Consider the following 19,981-nt stretch of genomic DNA (forward strand, 5'->3'; position numbering starts at 1 on the left):
CTCCAACAGTCGAGATTTTCTTGGTTGTGTCCCAAAAAAAGGTTTAACGAAAATAAAGATTAGAATTCCACCTCTCTTAAGAAGTTTCTGTGTACCTATTAGAATATTAAGCACGCCTTACGTAAAGCAAAATCCAAGCGAAAAATAAGAAAGCTAAAAAGAATTCTATACTAAAGAGCAAAAAACGGCTGGAAAATTAAACAGCTTATTATAAAACACGCCGTCAATATTCTAAGAAGCTAATACACCTCCACTCATGTTTACTTGAATGTATGGTGTTTGTGAAGGGAGCTCCGATTGGGGTGAACGCTACGCTCAAACGGGGCACAGTTTTCAAATGCCACATATCCTTCCCATCACCCCCTCCTGCTTTGTGAGGTGAACACCCCCTCCCCTCATGAATCGACATCGTTCCGTTTGATCTCGTTTCCTCTTCGCTTCACGACTCTCGACTCGGTAGGCTGAAGAAATGAGCGGAGGAAGGATGGAAGACCGAGAGGTCTCGCTCTCTTTCTTTCGATTGTGGGATCAGCCTCCAATAGAGAATCAGAGGGAAAGCTTAGAGGAGCGCAGATAGAGTGATGTGCTTGCTCTGTGGATTCTTTTCATTGCTTAAAATGATTAAATCTACAGTCAGTTGTTTTTACCTTTCTCTGATGTGATAATATCTTTCAATGTGCGAGTCTGGAAAGTACTCACTTAAATAATCCGTGTTCAATGGGAGCCACGAATTCCAAAGCAATTCAAGCCCACTTGGCAGGGATTTTGGACAAATGTGTCGTTACATTTTATGAAATTGATCTTCTGCTTGTATTTATGAATGGATATTATATATGATAAAAATTATATTCATGGGGAAAATTTGAGACGATAGCTTCGAAGCAGGGAAATAGTGATACGATCAAAACTAAGCTTAATGTGCTTGTGCTGTTTTGGAATTCAAAGCTTTAATTGGATTTCCATAGAGACAAGATATCAGGCTTATTTAATGACACGATCAGTCATCTCTTGGATAGTTTTTAATGGTCATTGTTAATGAGGCCTTTTCCTCGAAAAAGCATTGACCACTTCAATACTATCTATGATTTTCGACTGCCGGCAGACGTCGATTTTTCATATGCTCCTGATAAAAAAATCAACTGCAAATAAAAGCCACAAGCGGTCAACCAATATCAATAGAAAATTTCTTTCATAAAACTAGGCTATTTGCAACCATTGTATCAGTTATAGTATCTCTTTCATCATCAAACTAAAAACGCAGCTATAACCTTCAGCCATCGAAAAAAGATAACAAAAATACAACCATTGAATGAGGGGAGAGGCATGAGAGGGTGGCTCGAAAGCATGGGAGGAGTTTTTGGGGGGCCAGGGGAAGTCCGATCCTCCCAATTTAAATGGTAATTGTCCAAAAAAAGAAGTACAAAACTCGTGCATTTCATTACAATGAAAATCAAAAATATTTAAAGCTAAAATAAATTTAATCTTAGATATTTCTTACAATGCTGTTTTCAGAGGCCTATTAAAACAAATTTTCCCGGGGACCCCCCTGTTTCACCCGGGGATATTCCGTTGCCCCTTAACCTTCGGCAGAGTTGCTGATCCCTAACTAAGGGGATTGCAAAGAGGAAGCCTAATTCCATCCCATAGAAGGCTGATTTCTGTTGCCACTTCGGTCGCATTTTGATCAACTTTCAAAAATGTTCGCGGCGCGGTGATGAGTGCAATGTGCTTCACTTTTTTCCTATATTTTTCAGCATAATATTTGTTATTGCGAGGAATAGCATTGTAAAGTTATAAACTTGACAGATCACATCATCAAGTGTATAAATTTCCCTTAATACTCCAAATAATACCTTATTTCCCCGTGAAACGTGATCAATTTGTCCGTCAGCGACGCAAGTGGCGATTTTTGTAAACCCATCCCAATGGGCGGTGGATGACAACACTTATATAGGCCGACTACAGGATCCTCTTTTGTAATATTCGCGCCCCCGACATCGTGGACGCAACATTAGCAACATCACAACACTAAAATTCATTCTACTACAGAGCGGTCCCGGGGAAAATTTGTTTTAATTAGGCCCTGAAAACAGCATTTTAAGTACTATCTAAGATTAAAATTTATTTAAAATTTTGATGCTTTTGTGATCACTGTAGTTAAACGTACAGGTTTCGTACTTTTTTCGGACGAATAACCATTTAAGTGGGGGGGGGGGGGGGTACCAGCCTCCCTCTGGCACCCCAAAACTCCCTCTGATCCCACAACAATACAACACTAAACTTCGCCCTACTACGGTAGGGTCCCCGGGAAAAATTGTGTTAATTAGCCCCAGAAAACAGCATTTTAAGTACTATCTAAGATTAAAATTTATTTTAATTTTTGATACTTTTGTTTTCATTGTACGTAAACTTACAGGTGTAGTACATTTTTCGAAGGAATTACCATTTAAGTTGGGGGTTGACAAGGCTCCCTCTGGCCCACCAAAACTCCCTCTGATCCCACAACAACACAACACTAAACTTCGGCCTACTGCAGAAGGGCAGACATGGGAATACAAGTGAAAAGTATTACTGGGAAAGATCAGACGATCAGATCAGAAGATAAGACGGAGGGTTAGGTGAAAGAAGAGCTGAAGAGTGCAGGCGGGGGAGCATTTGTAGGGCGGCGAGGAATTTTGCGCGAAGCAAGGGGGAGGGTACAAACGAGCGGGGAAGCGATGGAGAAGGTCGTGCGGCACCAAGGAGTGAAGGCGTGGGATGGGAAGAATGGAACGGGGTTGAAGCGAAGAAGATAGGGGACTGGGAGTTGAGAGGCATGGGAAGATGGCCATTTAACTCGCCATGTGGGTGGGCGAGCGATTGAGTCGCCCGAATACACACTAGTGCCCATTGTGATCACACTCTTCCGAGAAGGTAACGGTTCAAGGATACACAGAACTGTCAAACGGATATTTACCGAGACATCGGTGAGTGAATGCGCGGTCTTTTTTTTGGTTGACTTATCTCTAGTCTCTTTTGGGAATATGTGGGAAATTATTCTTCCCTTTAGAAGGAGCCCGGCTTCGTGAAAAATTCGCGTTAAATTCGAATCCCCTTTCGTGAGAATATTCGTAATAGTAAAAAATAAAACTCATCCGTACAAATCGTTCTTTACACATTATAACCTATATCGTGAGGAAAATAAAAATTTCAATTAAGCTTACACTCTCCAAGTATCAGTGGATTCATCGAAAATTAAGCAGCAAAACTTTGTCGAATATAGTGATAAATTTCGCACCCTAATGGCATGTCAAAGGAGGCGCACAATATTTTTGAAGGCGCTCAGCAGGTAGAAACATTTGGAATGAAATCCGTTGTGGCGAACAAAATTAACTGTGTTGGGGAGAATGCATTTTTAAGATTAATCGATTTTAGTTTTCGTTACGTTTCTGGAATGCAAACGGGACTTGTATGATAAATGCTAATGCATAATATAATAGCTGGTATAAATGAGGTACAACTATAAATTGTTTTAAAAATAAAAAAAACCGAAATAAAATTTCTGAACTGTTTTCAAATGCATTAGAAATAGATTACTCCTTTTATTAAACTAATTTTAAAACCAATTAGATCGTTAAAACTTGAGGTAAAAAACAAAAAATGACCATAAATGTTACATCAGATTCAGGGACTCAGATCATTTCTACAACTAAATGAATGCTATCTATAGTCAACACTGAGGTGACAATGATAAGAAATTCTTCAATATTTTCGTAACGTACTCTAAAAACGATTGTAAAAATCTCAAGATTGCACATGAAATTCCTCACTTAAAAAAAAACAAAAAATGACCATAATTATTATCTCCGAGTTGCGGGCGCAGGTAATTTCTACAACTAAATGAATGCTATCGATAGTCAACACTGAGGTGACAATGGTAAGATAAGCATCAATATTTTCGCAACGTACTCCAAAAAAGATTTAAAAAATCGCAAGATTACACATGAAATTGCTCCGGTGTCTCTCCATGAAACTATTTCGGAATTAACATCAAACCGCAGTTTGACTTTTTCAAAACTAATTGAGAGTCCCAATTTTCCATTCCACCCGGTGCGAATGACCTTTGGCGTCGACGACGCACTTGCCCGGCGTGCCCACTTGCCCCATTGTGTGGGCGTGAGAGAGAGAGAGAGAGAGAGGTGGCGTCGGAATGAAGAGGTGAGAAAGCATTTCCATTTGCAGCGGTGGAGGGGGGAGGAGACAATTACTATTGGGAACTGCGCAATTGCCATCGATCCACTTTTACACGCGAGCGGATCGTGACCGCGCGCGAGCAATTTCTCCGACGGCGGCGGCGGATCCGCTATGAGCCTCTTCGCCTCCTCTCCCTGCGGGAACCTCCCTCTACACCCCCGCTCTCGGCGGCCTCCCCTCCACTCTGCACTACAGCAATGCCCGTCAACCCAGACCTTCCCGCTAACCATTCATCTTTCCCTTCCGCATCTACCCTCCTCTATATATCGAGAGAAAAATCGATGCTCACCTCCTTACAGGTATTTACACCTACATCCACCCACTACAATGCTCCGCCAACTACTACGCTAAACTACACCGCTAGTCGCCTCAGCAGGTACGTTGCGAAAGTTAATGAGGACTCCAACCGTTAACTTGTGTGAGAATGGAAAAAAAATTGAGTGCGCGAGGTGCAATATTTGAAAGTTCGAGCTAGCATTTATATAAGTAACGTATTGGTCGAGGGTTAGTCTAATTCCTATACTTATCCTGCCTGCAACATTTTTATTATATTTTTAACAAATTTTCTCCTTTATATTCTAACGAATCGGGAAATATCGTTTGTTCTAAGATGAAGTAATCAGTATCACTCCGAAAGATATCTGTTCTCAATTGCTCAAGCAATAACCTCTGCAGCACATTACCCCTGAGTTACTCAGGGCTCCCAACCATATTCCAGCTGATGTCGGGGAAAGCTTCGCCCGCATGAAGTAGGTAATACCACATGAATATCGTAATTTTCCTCTGTATTTTACTTAGTTCACGGATGAAAGGTTTTGCTATAGAAACCATATGGTGGTCGCGTTTTCGAGATTCGACCTGACAAGAACAAAGAAGCACCTCTTTTTCATTTTGCATCTTAGGAACTTCTCCTGACTCGCTGAATAAATCCTAGCATATTTAGAGCTTAACCAATCATTTGCACAGGGGACCGCTTCATGTCCTTTCTTACAACTGCTTTCATTCATTTATTTCACCGATTTTTTCATCTTTCAAATGTAGTTTTATGAGCCTACAAAAATTTTGCTGATGCACTGTGTGACATCATCAACCTCCTTCGCTCTTCTGAGCACACTCGTCTACGACGAGCGATTTTAGCACCATATTGGTGGCTTGTTATCACGATGACGATAGAACGTTGCTATGGTATAGGGTCAGTTTATGAAGAGTTTTCGGGGTCACCTTTACAGTGGTGTAGAGAATCTAGTGTCTCAATTCGTATTCTTCACATTCCACCATTTCAATGTTTCATTCATATATATTTACATTCTTCCTCGTTTGCCTACAATTTCCATCAACTCCAAAAGACTCGTGTCTCTGAGGGCCTCTGAGTGTAGGACGCGACTGTTTCTCATGTTCCGTGCGTTCGGAGATTTTATAAAAAAATATTCGTTCAAATTCCCACCAGCTCTGTCGAAATGTCTGGGGAAATCATCCGTGATCGCAACCCGAGTTCTCGAGCTTGTTGGAAGATGCAGTTGTAGCGGACAAGTGAGCGTGGAAGAGTTCATCGTCAAAGTGTGCTCTTCTCGTTAAAACTGAGGGAAAAAGTACGAATTTTACGCATGTCGAAAAAAAGAGTTCATAAAACTACATATCATATAATGAAGGGCTTTAATAAATAAGTTTAGGGATAACTGACTGTCAACTGTAACGATAGCCGACTATCGGATGTTTTTTAAAATAAAATCTCCAATGCCACGGAACGCGAGGAACACTCGGATTCTACACTCAGCGGTCCTCAGAGGCATAAGCGTTTTGGAGTTGATAGGAAGTGTCGGTAAACGAGGAAAAATGGAATCATATATGCATTAAACCTTGAAATGGTGCAATGAGAAGATTACGAATTAAGACACTAGATTCTCGACACCGCTGTAATGGTAACCCCGAAACTTCTTCATCAACTAGTGTGTTACTTACCATAAAAACGTTCACCGCGTTCACATATAAGTATGAGGCAAAGGTTTTGTTCAACTACTTGAACGGCCTTTATATAATTGAATTCATCAAAGAGTTTATAGATTGAGGGGGTCGTAGAGTATAGTCATGATTCAAATTATTTAGCTAGGAGAGCTGTGATTTAAAATATATAGTTCATAAAAATACGGTAATAAATATAATATGAATTAAAAATCTATCATAAATAAAGAGTGTGAGAGGCACACTCGTGAGTCGTTTTTATAATTAAATTCCCCTTAAACTCCTTTAATTGTTTTTTTTCTCAATGTCCACTTATATAATATTTGAAAAATTAGCGTAATATAGAAAGCCTTGGGAAAATTCAAAACCATCTGCGTTTACTTAAATATCTAGGAAATTCCAAGGAAATAGATTTTTTGACCATTATGCATGATAGATTATATATTTATCCATTTATCCTATTTATGTAAGAGGTCATTTTTGAACAAACTGGGACGAGACTGTCAATTGTCGGAAAAAATTAAATTTTTTCATTATTTTCGTGTTGGGATTTCAATTGCATGCGAATCGGCTTTCGTTCGCCGCCACAAAATAACTACTGGAAAACGTAATTGCTCTTAATTATCCCCTCGGATATCCGTCAATATACAGCCAAAGGAATCTGATTGTATTAAGATGAATGGTTTGAGTTTGAGCCGAAATATATCTTTCGCGAGAAAGTGCAATCGTGATCAGTCCCGTGGCTATAGCTTCTCTGTTTTACAACGAACGACTCTAATGAGAAATCGACTGACGTTACGAAAAAGCTTTGGAAGCAATTTCGTGACTTCAGAGTCGATAATCCAGTGCGCACATGTCGTCGGCTTCCAGCATTAGTTAGTCCACTCCAATTCCTTCCAACCGTTTCAGTAAACCGCACAAACGAAGCCGGCAGCATAATTGCCTCCACTCCTACCTCTCATCCGCCTCTCAATCCGCTATCACTGCCCTCCTACACCTTTCCAGCCCGTAGCGACGGGTCGAATCACTCCTCAGGCCACTTCAATTCCCGCGAACTCTCACCTAATTTTTCGCTGGAAGATGTGAGGCTAGTTAATTCAGTCCTGATGTCATAGCAACACCAAAAGAAGTTTACGCCGTCCTCAGTGGATAGTGATTAGAGGAGTACAACGTATAACGATCCATGAAGGCAATCTGACCTTTTAAATTACTCTCCATTTGACATCGTACAGAATGATTACTTATTCGATATAAACTAAGTGATGGCTTCCCTATTTCATTAAATGGCTATTTTATCCTAAATTTTATGGGTCATATTTATTACTGTATATCGATAATTATGAGAATAAGAATGACTCCCTCTTTGCTTTCCAAAGTAATGTCGCAAACATATTTACTCTTTAAATAATAGCTCATAGGATATCACTATAACTCAAAAAATAGAACCAAATGCATGGATGTTTGAGTTCCACAGATAGACGGAAAACTACTGAACGCAGTGCAGTTAGAGCTGAATATCACACGGTAACATTAGCTTCGCGGAGTATCAACTATTTTGCGGGGTAATTTTATTATTATGCCATGAATAATATGGGAATGAGATAGGCCCCAACAATTAGGATGGTCAAATGTCTCATTCGTAACAAATCTATGTTGATATCATAAAAATCTGCCACACCCGTTAGGAATCTTCATCCCGTTGTTCATAGGCATTGGCATAAAACGCATTGGCTTATTTTGAGGCCTGATCAAATTAATTCGGTTATTATGCGTTAATACATGAGCTCGGCCGCAAAATTAGGCGAGCGATTGACCGAGACCATTAACGGACCATTTGTATCCGGTCGATTAAATATACGACCGATACCCTTTTGCGAGAGCGCGTAACTCACCCCTCTTCAGTGTTTCCACTTGGTAACTTCCACGTCATCCTCACACCACGTGCAACCGACAAAACGAACCCCCCGTCCACACTTTTGCCTCTTCTTCCATTTACCCACTCGCCCCCCGCGAGGCCCAATCTCCCCGAAAATTTTTCCCGCCACTAATGGGTCCGCCGTCACTTTGGCATTTTCGCTCGGACCAAAACCTAATGGACGACCCCTTCTCCCATGATGAGGTCGCCCGCCTAAGGGTTCTCGCAGGATCCTTTTATTTCCATCCCTTCCTTTCTTCTCCCATACCTACTACCCTTTTCCCATCCCATCTCGCAACCCTAGCGATAGCTCTGGTTTGGCGGTTTAAGTTATGGCTTTCCACGCATAACATTCACTTTTGAAACAGGATTACGTGAAATTTCACACTTCTATATTATTATAAAATCATTCACACAATACTGCTTGGTGGAAAGCACATAAAATTCATGTTCAATGAAAAACTTTGTAAATTTCACATGTGATTTTAGTAACAACCAGTTTCGTCGTTGTAGTATGTACTCTCCCTGTTTCCTGTGTTTGAACCTGACGATGTCGCATAGCAAAGATGGTTATAAATAAAATTATATGTGAAATTTACAAAGTTTTTATTTAACATGAAGCAATTTCACGAAGTCACGCCTCAAACCATAAAATTTACTTAAAATTCAATTTTTCTGAAACATGCCACAGCAATTTTTATTCCCCAGTCCATTTCAACGAAGAAATCAAATGAAACGGCATTGGTCGACTCTTAACTTTTTTTCATTGCACCTTTCGTTCACTCAGTATCTTACTTTTCCTCCAAGCATAATTTGCAATTGTCGATGTAAGCCCCTTAAAATGCCACCTTCTACGCACTGATAGTCTATAGTCGTGTGCGAAGTAAACAAATTTGGAACTTTTAAACAAAAATTCATTTACTTTTTTGCTCTTTAACCCTTGATTTGGCTCAAAAGCTCAGGAAATAGCACAAATTTAACTGCGAAATTTGTATGAGAATCACACGTATTATATAATTGCTCTTCTTTGGATCTCTGATTTTCCCTTGATGTTCCTCTATCAAAAATTTGATCCAAAACGATTTCAGTTGTACATAATAGTGTAAATAGGATCTGCTGGAGGTTTGTCTCTTTCTATAACAAACATCCAGATTATTCTTAACCACGCAAACTCTCTGCTGGCGTATCCTCCGCAGACGGACCGGCAAACCTCGTAAGAGGACGCTTACTTTCACCTCGACCTCTCATTTAGTGACAGATTACTCACGCAAAACTTATTTAAATATATTAAAAATTTCAAGGTGGACGGAGTAGATCCTTTCCAAAATTTGCCTGCATCTCAAGTATTAAAAAAATAGTTGCAGGGAATAATCAAGAGCTCAATCACTCGTATCAAATTTCAGATACAGGAAAATGATGACAACCGTATCCTTTCATTGCCATTAAAATTTCAAGATAGTAGCGTAGTATTCAAGATGATAGAATAGTTAATCGGTTGGTGTGGTGAGTTCTGCGTGGCCTTCGATACGTCGCCCAGGTATGTGAACACTGACAACTCGACGCGGCTTCATCCCAAGACCAACATATAGCAGCGATTAATTTTAAACCGTGGAAGCCTACCTTTTGGAAGGAGTATTCTTTTGTTTCGGGGGCGATTTCGTGGACTTTACTCATGATATCAAAATTCTAAGACTTTTCTATAATCTGAGGGTCGTCGGTGTCAGCCTGATGATAATGATTCTCTTCGAAACCGAGGTCGCAATGAATTTTTGTAGTAAATAGTTGCAGAAAAAGTTTGTTTTAATATGATGCGTTACGAAACTAAAATGACTGCTTCGCGTCGCTTCCATATCGGGCGCGTATCCATCATTCTCCCCATCTGCTAAGTTTCGTCCTGCTCGAGAGCTGATTCCCGCCGGCTTGTCTCCTCCTTTCGTGCAGCTTTTTCTTCATTTACTCTAAACGCAAGCGTCTCCTGCACCCAATTTCCCGTCCCACTCAAAAGGATCTCGGAATAAATTAAAAGTCGTGCCTGGGCTCGGATGGCCTCGAAAGGGCAGGCAAGGGGGGGAGAGGGACGACCCAAAGTAGTAATTATCATTCACGGGATGGTGTGCGATCGCGCCAATGTAATTGGTGATTTTAATTAAACAAGGGCAACTGACGCCAATATCGCAACATTAATTAACCGATATTGGAGTTTGCTTTGTAAAAATATTAATTAGCTGATGTTTCCCCCGCAAGGTTTATTAACATCGAATGGGAAGGAATAGGTTGAGTGAGATGAGTTCGGCCAAAGAAAATCAAATGGCCGGGCAAATACATACTTACGTGAGTCAAACGCGTAGGGAAGCGAAAAAAAAGGTCACGTCGAGAGAAAAAAGCCTCATTGCGAGCAAATCTGGTACAAAGGACAGTGGCCACCCCTGTGCATTCGTCTGTGTAGGGGAACTTACCTACTTAGCTTTGATGGAAATGGTGGAAAATATCGTTTTTATGTGGCGATGCAACCCTTCCAAAGTTTTTGGACCAGATCATTAGCCTGTGCAAATGAATTTTGCTGGAATTCTCATTTCAGCGATCAAAGAGAGAGAGAGGGTCACAGTGGTCGACAACACAAAGCAGGGGCCAAATGAAGGGATTGTATCCCGTTTGCGACGTCCAGAATGCATTTCACGCTCACCGAGCATTTAGCAGATGCAAAAATAATGCGTTGACACAATCTACACATGCTTGAACTTTATTTTTTTGTATTTTTATACTCACGTGCAATCTCGAAATAGCGTGCCTCCTCCAACAGCAGGTCGAGGTCTGCGAAATTTTCCGGGACCAACAGTCGGGCGTTCCGCATGAAGTTGAGTATGTGTCGGAACATTCTGCCATCCCTATCGATGAAGTAGTGCTGCTTGAGACTGTCTAAGACTATGGGAATGCTTCCGTTGAACAACTTTGCCAGTCTAGATTCCGGATATCTGAAAAGAGAAACACAGTAGATGTTAATAAACACCTTCATTGGTAGATTTCGCTTTTAATTTCTTATTTGCGATTTCTAAATTTTAACGAAACTGAATAAGCTTTAAACTTCCTCTTCACCATTAAAATTAGCATATATTTGAGACAAGAATTATATGAATAGACTTTGATAGAAATAGACCTGATAATGCATATTTTAGTAAACTACTGACAGCTGTGTTATATATTAGATTAAAACTGAATTCCTTTTGCACGAATCTTCGTTTTTCATTGGCTATACGCAGTGGCTAAGTGATAACTGATTGCGTCAAACGGAGGTTGATGATATTTAACTGCATTGGGGCGGTGCGTCGGTATTTTTTCATATGTGCTTCGGTATTTTTGGTGGAATAATCAACTGAAGTAGCAAAAAATGAATATGAAAGTATTGAAAATCTGAGTCTTTTACCATTATTTTAATATTTGTAAAAACAATGCGAGACTGCTTGCAAAGAAAATTAGGCACACATTGCGTATGACACTTTGTAAATGAAAGCCTGGTACAAAAGGCTTATGTTCATTGACCGGGACATAATCGCAGTTGTTTCAATCATTAAAAGAACAAGGGAGAACATTCTAGAGAAAAAAGAATACAAAACATAAGCTATTAGTTATTTTTGGCTTAAAAATAATATTTATAGTGTATAAATAGGTCTCTATTTTTATTAACTCTCGTTACATAGTCGTAGAGAATTTTCAATCAATCGTTACGCATTTAAACGCATATAGAAATACATAATACGCATATAAAAATAAATAATTTACGTATAGGAAAAATTATTCAATTAAATATTCATCAATGAATAAGAATAATTTGCACTCAAAAGTTGATGATGCAAAAATATTAAATTCATTTTTATTTAACCCACGGTTATAGAAACTTCTTTCGTTCTTTTTTAACTTTGGAATAATTAGCCATTTTGTACAAGGTAACTTGTCGTTCAAATAAATTTTATTATGCTTCGAAGGAAGGAAATACGCCTGGTTGCCGAAGATGCACTTGACACGCAAAAAATAGATTCACAAGAACAAATTTTATTTTCACCCAGAGTTAGTTTGAGTTTCAAGATCCGGATTCCCATGCTAAAGCAAAACATTTTACTGTCCATCGAGTGGCATCAAGCTTTATAACCGTTGCAAATGGTACGGAAACAGACGTCAATATTTAGCTCCCAATATCAAGGCTCTTACTCGCACGTTGCCCCTTACTAGGAACTCATTTTCGGCCGGTGCATCATCATTAAGTGACGTTTGGGAGCGAACACTGCTTCAATTGGCGAGCGAGAGGCGGTTAGGTTGGAGCTGCCTTAATTCAAGGGATATTCACAACTTTGTGTAAAATGATGGTTATGATTGCAATTTTGCCACCATGGTAATTCTTACAGTCTTCTTGAAAGAATTACCCGTAAAAATACTATTCCCCAAAGAATAATAGAAAAATAATGATGCAGAAAAGCAATTGACGATCTCACTGCGATATGCATTGAATAAATTCCTACCTTATTTGTGCAAAGAGCGTCAAGAGTATTTATTGTACCTTAAGTCTTCCGCATAAATGAGTAACTAGAGCCTTCTTGCTGTAGAGGTATGGTAAATGATCTCATGGTAGACGAAATTTGAATTTAGCATTTGCATCTGAAGTGATGACCCTGAGAGGGGATGAAATGTCATGAAAGCTATGAACGAGACTGCTAGTCTTTTTGCTTGAGCTGTGGTAGAGGAACTGCATAAATGTGGGACGCTCAAAACAAAAAGCGCGAAGATTGGCCGATGGGAACGGCTGTAGGGTCTAACTCACAGGGCCCCAAAGAAATGCGATGACTCTGCGCTAAACTATTGAGACATATTGGGATCACGATTTAGAAATCGCTCTCTATATCTGCCGTCCAACAGTTGATGAAGGATTGTGAGAGCGATTTTGCCCCACATCTCACAGGTTAACCGGATAATAAAAGCTTGGCGCCAGTTTCAAAGGAAATCGTTTTGTGTCAAAACAAGACGTTAATCGCTCTATTCTTAAGCTCTTGCTCAAGTTTTTTCAATACTTTCTCTTGTAATACCCTCACCGAAGGATTTTTAACATTTATGAAGACTTATTCAGTATGGGTTAAGTACATTTCCAGCTATTTTTACTGCGATAAATATTTCTTACAACGCACCATAGACTACAAACAATGCTAAACGCCAAGGCCGCGTCGCGGTGCTATGATATCAGACTTCATTGAAAACAAAAAGACTTAGTTTTTACTACTAAAATGACTTTTTTTGGGTTTTTGCCAATGAAAAGGTTTTATGGACTGGAAAACAGCATGAAGAATACTAAAACGATGAATCAAACCGAGCGAGAGATATATTTAGAAAGACGCAACGGTCTGGTAGGATTGATAGATAACATATTTGTCTTACTCGGTTATTATGTAAAATACTTTCTTTAAAAAAACTTTTAATACTGTCATTATAACTTATTGCCACGCTGCGACAAATTTCTCGTTATAAATCTGCACGTATTCTCATTAAACCATTCCCATGCTGCAGCAAACAATACTTTAAAAGACGGAAGAGTTGTCGTGGGGGAGTAAGAGTGCTAGTTACAGGAGGTACCCCGGGGAGTTCAATTATTGGAGGGGATAAAAGGTCTCAGTAATGTTGGTGCATTGGATGTTTCCAGCAATCGTGATCTGCGAGCGACACGTCATAACACAGTTGACTATTAGCCTCACTCACGAATGAAGGATGGCTCTGGGCTTTCCATCCTCTTGGCGACGACTCTGTAATCTATGACCTTTCGGGCGGACCAGAATTTTAATGTGAGGATGCGCAGTCTGTTTCCTAACAAGTGTCAGATAAATAAGCCACAACCATTTGTAAGCTTTCCCATTGGGTGTGTCATTCCTTTCTTATAGTGAAGGCTCGTTTCTTATGATTTTCATTGAATAGCATTTCTTTTAAAACTTCAACGCGTTGCACGATATTTCCTGAATTTCTGGATAGTTGGCACATAAAAGAAAATTTTAATCTTTTCCTGCAACATTTTGAAATACCATATTTCAGCCAAGGTGAATGAATTATGTCTTTCGCGTCTAAACCTATCCTTCGAGGCATTGAAACTTTTATCCTGTTTCTTTGAAAGAACATATTTTTGTCCAAGTATAACCGTATCATTTGGTTTTTTCTCAAATGAATTCATGGCAGATGATTTCAAGCAATATTTTCTACGCTTAGTTCATGCATGAAACTTAAAAAAAGGTTTAGATCCCATAAGAATAATGAATTAAGATTAAGGTTATCATGAGGTAATATCCAATAATATTTTGGAAGCATCAGATAGGCAGAATATATATTTTAATACAAATTATTCTATGTTGACGCGTTAACATCATTGTGTTAGTATTTTCTCTCGGAATAGGGAATACTTTTTACATGCTGTAGCATCCTTAAATAGCCATTCATTTAAAAATTAATTTTCCACCTACTCCTACTACCTGCATGTATGCATTTCTGTAAATGGACATATACTCTTGCTATAAAGTTTATGTAATATGAAACGGTGTTAGTACCTACGGGTGACTTCACCACGTTCAAGCTTCTAGTTTCGATTTAGCGTTTAAGTCTTTTTTTAAGATGAGAGCTTGGCATACTTTTGCACGGCCAATGTAGCCATACAACATAGTTGCAATTCTACACAAGACACTTCATACATATTGATTTGCAAGATAAACTTTGCATAGCTTCACAGATTTTTTTGAAGATCCCATTTTTTTAAACGCAACGTCAAATTTAAGTCTTCTTTTCATCGCGGGATTCGACTGTAAAAGAGAAACTCCATAATATTGCTCTCATTTTACGTTAAAATTCAGCAATAAAACGTGGAATTTTCAGTGTATCTCTATGAATTTCATTATAAGAGCCGCCTCTACCGATAATTTGTGGAAACCATCCGCACAAGTATACGAAATTAATCACATACTATGCTCTATCCACATGTAAACACATACTAGAAACATGCACGTATACATTCTGGAAATATGTCCGCTAGGCGTGTGACCATAAATCCATGATATCTTGCTTGTGTGGGAAAGGAAAGTGGTGCGTCAAATATAAATCTCTTTTTAATCGCTGGATTAAATTGTAAGAGAGGAAATCCAAAATATTGCGCCCATGTGTCATTTTTGTTATAATTCAACCGTTAAATGTGAAGGTTTCAGTGCAGCTCTATCAATTATATTGTAAGAGCCGTCTTTATCGATAATTTGTGGAAAACAATCCGCGCATTTGAAAAAAAATCCGTAATTTACTATGCTCAATCTAATTGTAAACATATTCTGCAAACAGACACGTGTGTATTCTGGCAATGTGTCCGATTGGCGTGTGGCCATTCATGCTAGATTGCATGTATGTGGGGGATAGGAAAGGATCGCACTTTTCGGGAGCTCGAGTGGACTCGGTGCTCACGATATCCACCTGGAGCCATCATTTGCGAGAGCACGATCCGTCCGCGTGGAATGCGAGGAGGAGGATGAAAGGAGGCCGTGAGGGTGGGGGGGGAGGGAGGTTGAAGGAGCTGGAGGGCCTTTCGTTAAGAGGCGGACCCTTGGGCTCGGCGATACCGGCCGCCGACCGCACAACAGCCTCCCTCCCGAATTGGAGATTTCGACGCCCGTCGGTGACGACGTCGGCCGTGCCAGCCACGGCGACCAGCGGCGATAAATCCTCCTCCCGAGCAGAAGGTCAAGTAGGTTGTCTACTAAAAGGTGGGATTGGGGATGTGGGAAAGTCAGGACTTAAAGGGGGAAGGGTGGCTCACAGGAGGCGGGGGATGAGGTGCCAGATAAGAGTGGGTGACGAGAGTTTGGGAGAGATGTTGGTGTGGTGGCAAGAGACGGTGCCGAAAGACTCGCTTGGGAGCCAAATATGCGTTCGTTGTGGGGAAAGACAGCGAGAAAGAAACAGACGCAAATGGGATTGCAAGGGCTGAAGAACTAGCGCGTGGAAGAAATGCGTCAGTCGTAGCTTCTTGGAGTTCTATTTCCACTAAATGATGACGATATAGTATAAAAGATAGTGGTGCCGACTCCATGGGGCCTGAGGGGGTCCGAGCCCCCGCAAAAATTCGATATGGGTGTGAGGAAAAAATGTGCCAGGCTTTTGGATTTTCCCCGGAGTGTCCAGATATCGAGATTCGAGTTATCATGGTTCTAATGTTGATCATATGACTCTTCTAAAATGCTTAAAACACTTAAAACTCACTACTTATAAAATTTCCCGGGGCACGATCCTGGTATGGGCACGCCAAATATATTTTGTAAGTCGGCATCCCTGATAAAAGATCGTAGGCTTTCCCGGCGAATAGTATTGATAAAAATCTTCTTGGGTTTGACACCGAGTAGGGCTATTTAAGTTCGACGTGAGAGGCTAAATTAGTCTGTGGCCCGGATGGCGATGAATGAGTTTCTCATCGAAACGTTTGCCGTGAAATGAAAAGGTGACTGTAAAAACGAAACTTATTAAATACCTTCAATAGAAACATTAGCAGTATCTTAAAAAGGGTCGAAATACGTATGTTCAAAATATTAACTACGTATGTTGAAAATATTAACAACAAATATGGAGGAAAAAAATAATTCAATACAATTTTCCTCCTTGAAAATGATCAACAAGCTGAATAAAATACTAGCATTTGGATTTGATTTCCATTCAATTGCCCGTTCGGATTTATATTTATTTGGAAAATTATATCAGTTTCCAAGACTTTTTGCAAGTTTTTCAAGATCAGAATTGATAACTAAAACACGCCACGTTGGGAAGAAACTTATTAAACAGACTTACCCGTTGCCAAACCCGATAAGATTTTATCAATATAGTATGCTTCACATATACTTTTTTGATATTATTAATGGTGTAGTACAGTTGCTAATACTGTAGAAGGTTACTGAGAATATAAAAATGAAAATCCGCATAGAAACTAAGATTTTAGTTTAAAACCATCTTTTCGTTGCGTTGCAGAATAATCGTATCAGAAAAATTATGTTGCAACAAATTGAAGATATAGTTTTGAATTGAATTCTGATTTTCTCTTTGTTTTGCGTTACATCATTCTCCCACCTCATCATGGAAACATTCCGTATATCTGCCGATAATACAGGTGTACCTGTCTATATTTAACTGTCCTGTATATTTAACTGAAATTTTGCCGACTTAAGTTTCAATTTGATAAGCCATCAGCAAGGCTGGTAATAAAAATGCTGTGGAATGTGATAGATTATTTTTACCGTTAACTGTTGCATTATGTACAAGGAATTTGATGATCGTCAAGCTGTGCAGTAGAAAATAGGAAAGTGGCATAAATTTTCCGGTCTTTTCGTAAAAAGATGTTGAGAGGGGGGTAAGAGAGAAAGCGAGTGACAAAGGCTAGGCGGAAGACCTTGATGAAGGGTTTGGAGGAAACAAGACACAGAAGTGTAGTCATCAAGCCGGACGATACTGGAAAATGAACAAAAGAGAGGCCATAAATACCCAAGCAGGAAAGGGATACGACAAGATGAAGGTACCAGTATCTTGTGCTACTTGACGTGGTCTCAGTAAACTGCCAAGAATTTATTGCGGTGGCTCCCAGCAGTTATTTTCGTCTTTATTCAAACTAAACACATAGGTATTTAGTTATCCACTCTAATCTTGGAAAACTTGCAAAACATCTTTCAAACTGATATAATTTTCCAAATAAATATAAATCCGAACGGGCAATTGAATGGAAATCAAATCCAAACGCTAGTATTTTATTCAGCTTGGTGGTCATTTACAAGGAGGAAAATTGTGTTGACAATCTATATCAACTACGTTTTCTGTTGACTGTTAAAAAATGATTTTTTTTGCGTTCGCATGGAATTGGAAAACTGGAATTTCAACGCGTCATTGCTTTTCCTCACATACCGCTCCTGCCGTCATGCTAACAAACATTTCATGATCAAAACCATAGAGGAACATAGGAGTTATAAAAGGGTTATAAACGTGACAGATTTGCGGTGTAACGGACAGGTTGCAGATTACTGCTGCTGTAAATCATGAAAGAAGAAAAAAAAACCTTCTAGGGGCAAAGTAGTATCTATTTCAGAGTTATGAAATTTAGGACAATGAAAATTTTCCTTTTGAATTAGCCTCGCAAATCTATATTTGAGTCTCCCAGAATTCCAATAAAAATGACTCAATGAATCCATTGCTATTATTTTGGAATGTATATCATCAAAGCTCCTTTTGTTGAAATACATTTAACAAATTATTTGTGTGTGTACTTTAAACACCGTGCAGTTGTGCTAGATTATATTTCTTTATTTTCTTATATCAGTTAAAGATATAAAATTTCACAAACAAATCGATTTAGCCATGATTTTTTAAATAATACGTAGACCATGAAGATAATTTTGACCATATGATGCTAAATAAACAAAACTAACCGTCCAAAATATTTGTGAAAAAAATTGCAAAATACTTAATTTAAGGAATAAATGTTATTGTGAAGACTATTTTGCTGCTACCTTTGCTCAAAATAAAATTATCCATCGGTATATTTTTTACATTGTACACCTAGTTTATACGGAGGAAACAGACGATGCGGATGTAGTACTTGGCGGGGGGGATGTTGAAAAAGGCGTTAGAGGGTAGAATATTCGGTAAACGAGGGAGAGGGAGGAAGGGAATAGAATTTTTAGATAGAATGAAAGGGAATAGGCCTCAGGGTGAATTGAAGAGGGTAGTCCTTGAAGGGAGGGGAGGCTGCCAGAATGCTTCTTTTGTACTGCACGGAGACCTGCGTTAATCGGTAGAATAATTTAACAATATGTCCCGGAGGCGATGCACTCTACCAAAACGACGATTTTCGTATTTTTGGTTTATTTTAAGAGGAACACTATGAATATTTCCTTACATGAAAAGTTTAGAAATATTTTTTACACGTACCATACGTAACTTCAACATTAAAATACCCTTCTAAATCTCGGCATTTAAAATCTACCTTTCGGCCATTTTAAAAATCAAGAAACGGGTGGAATTTAATTTAAAAAATCTCTTTGTAATGTGAAGATGTTTTTCTCTCTGTAAAAAATAGAATTAAATGCACCAATTTAATACTTTGCCCGTGATGAGATGAAGAAGACGACCGTTTCGCCGATTCCAAAGTTTTTTGCGTGTTCTTCTTCACTCTTTCGACCGTTGGAGTTAAGCGTGCACGTTGAAACAATGTTTTATGATTCATTGTTGTTGCCGAATAAACAAATAATACAACGATATATATGATACGACTCTATGGAGCTTCGGCAGAATTCTATACAAATGCTTAACGTTCAGTGTTCTGCCTTTTTTGCGCCGATAGTAGAATTGCTGAAATAAAAGGTACTAGCGCTTTTATAAAATAATTTAGTTCGTAAGACGCGTTTCGTCTCACAGAACCATCCTCTGGTACAAGTCGAAACGCGTAGTTCAAATTTAATTATTTTGGAAAATTGGTACCACCTGTCACTTCAATCCGTCAAACTTCTACTATATAACGCCTGAATCAGTTGAACAGTTGAACACTAGGTTGATTACTTGCGTTCATATCAAAAGAAAAATTGAATAGTGTTCATGAGTGACAACGACGCAAATGAGGCAACAGCGATCGGGGGTTGGGATGGGAGGAAAGAATCGGGGACGAATGTAAGAATGGTACACGAAAAACGTTCAGGACGTGGCGATGGGGAAAGGAGCCAGTTTTTTCACGCAGGGGGAATCTGGGTGGTTTAGTGCGCGGGCCGAGAAGAAAGAGGTGGTAAGAGAGAGAGAGTGGGAGTAGGGAGGACGAGGGGGAGATACGAAGCCATTAAAAAAATACAA

The 19,981-nt window shown here is 39.3% G+C and overlaps 1 protein-coding gene and 1 long non-coding RNA gene across 2 annotated transcripts in view; one reads left to right on the forward strand and one right to left on the reverse strand.

Moving 5' to 3' along the window:
- The window catches only part of LOC124167341, a 210,860-nt gene that overhangs the window by 162,994 nt on the left and 27,885 nt on the right, over nucleotides 1-19,981 (forward strand). The window lies entirely within an intron of this gene.
- The window catches only part of LOC124167328, a 356,503-nt gene that overhangs the window by 6,326 nt on the left and 330,196 nt on the right, over nucleotides 1-19,981 (reverse strand). The window contains exon 4 of the mRNA XM_046545316.1: nucleotides 10,874-11,079. Within this exon, the coding sequence (XP_046401272.1) occupies nucleotides 10,874-11,079 (206 nt within the window). The remainder of the gene's footprint in view (nucleotides 1-10,873; nucleotides 11,080-19,981) is intronic.

Source organism: Ischnura elegans, chromosome 1 (assembly GCF_921293095.1).
Source record: "Ischnura elegans chromosome 1, ioIscEleg1.1, whole genome shotgun sequence".
NCBI classification, from domain to species: domain Eukaryota; kingdom Metazoa; phylum Arthropoda; class Insecta; order Odonata; family Coenagrionidae; genus Ischnura; species Ischnura elegans.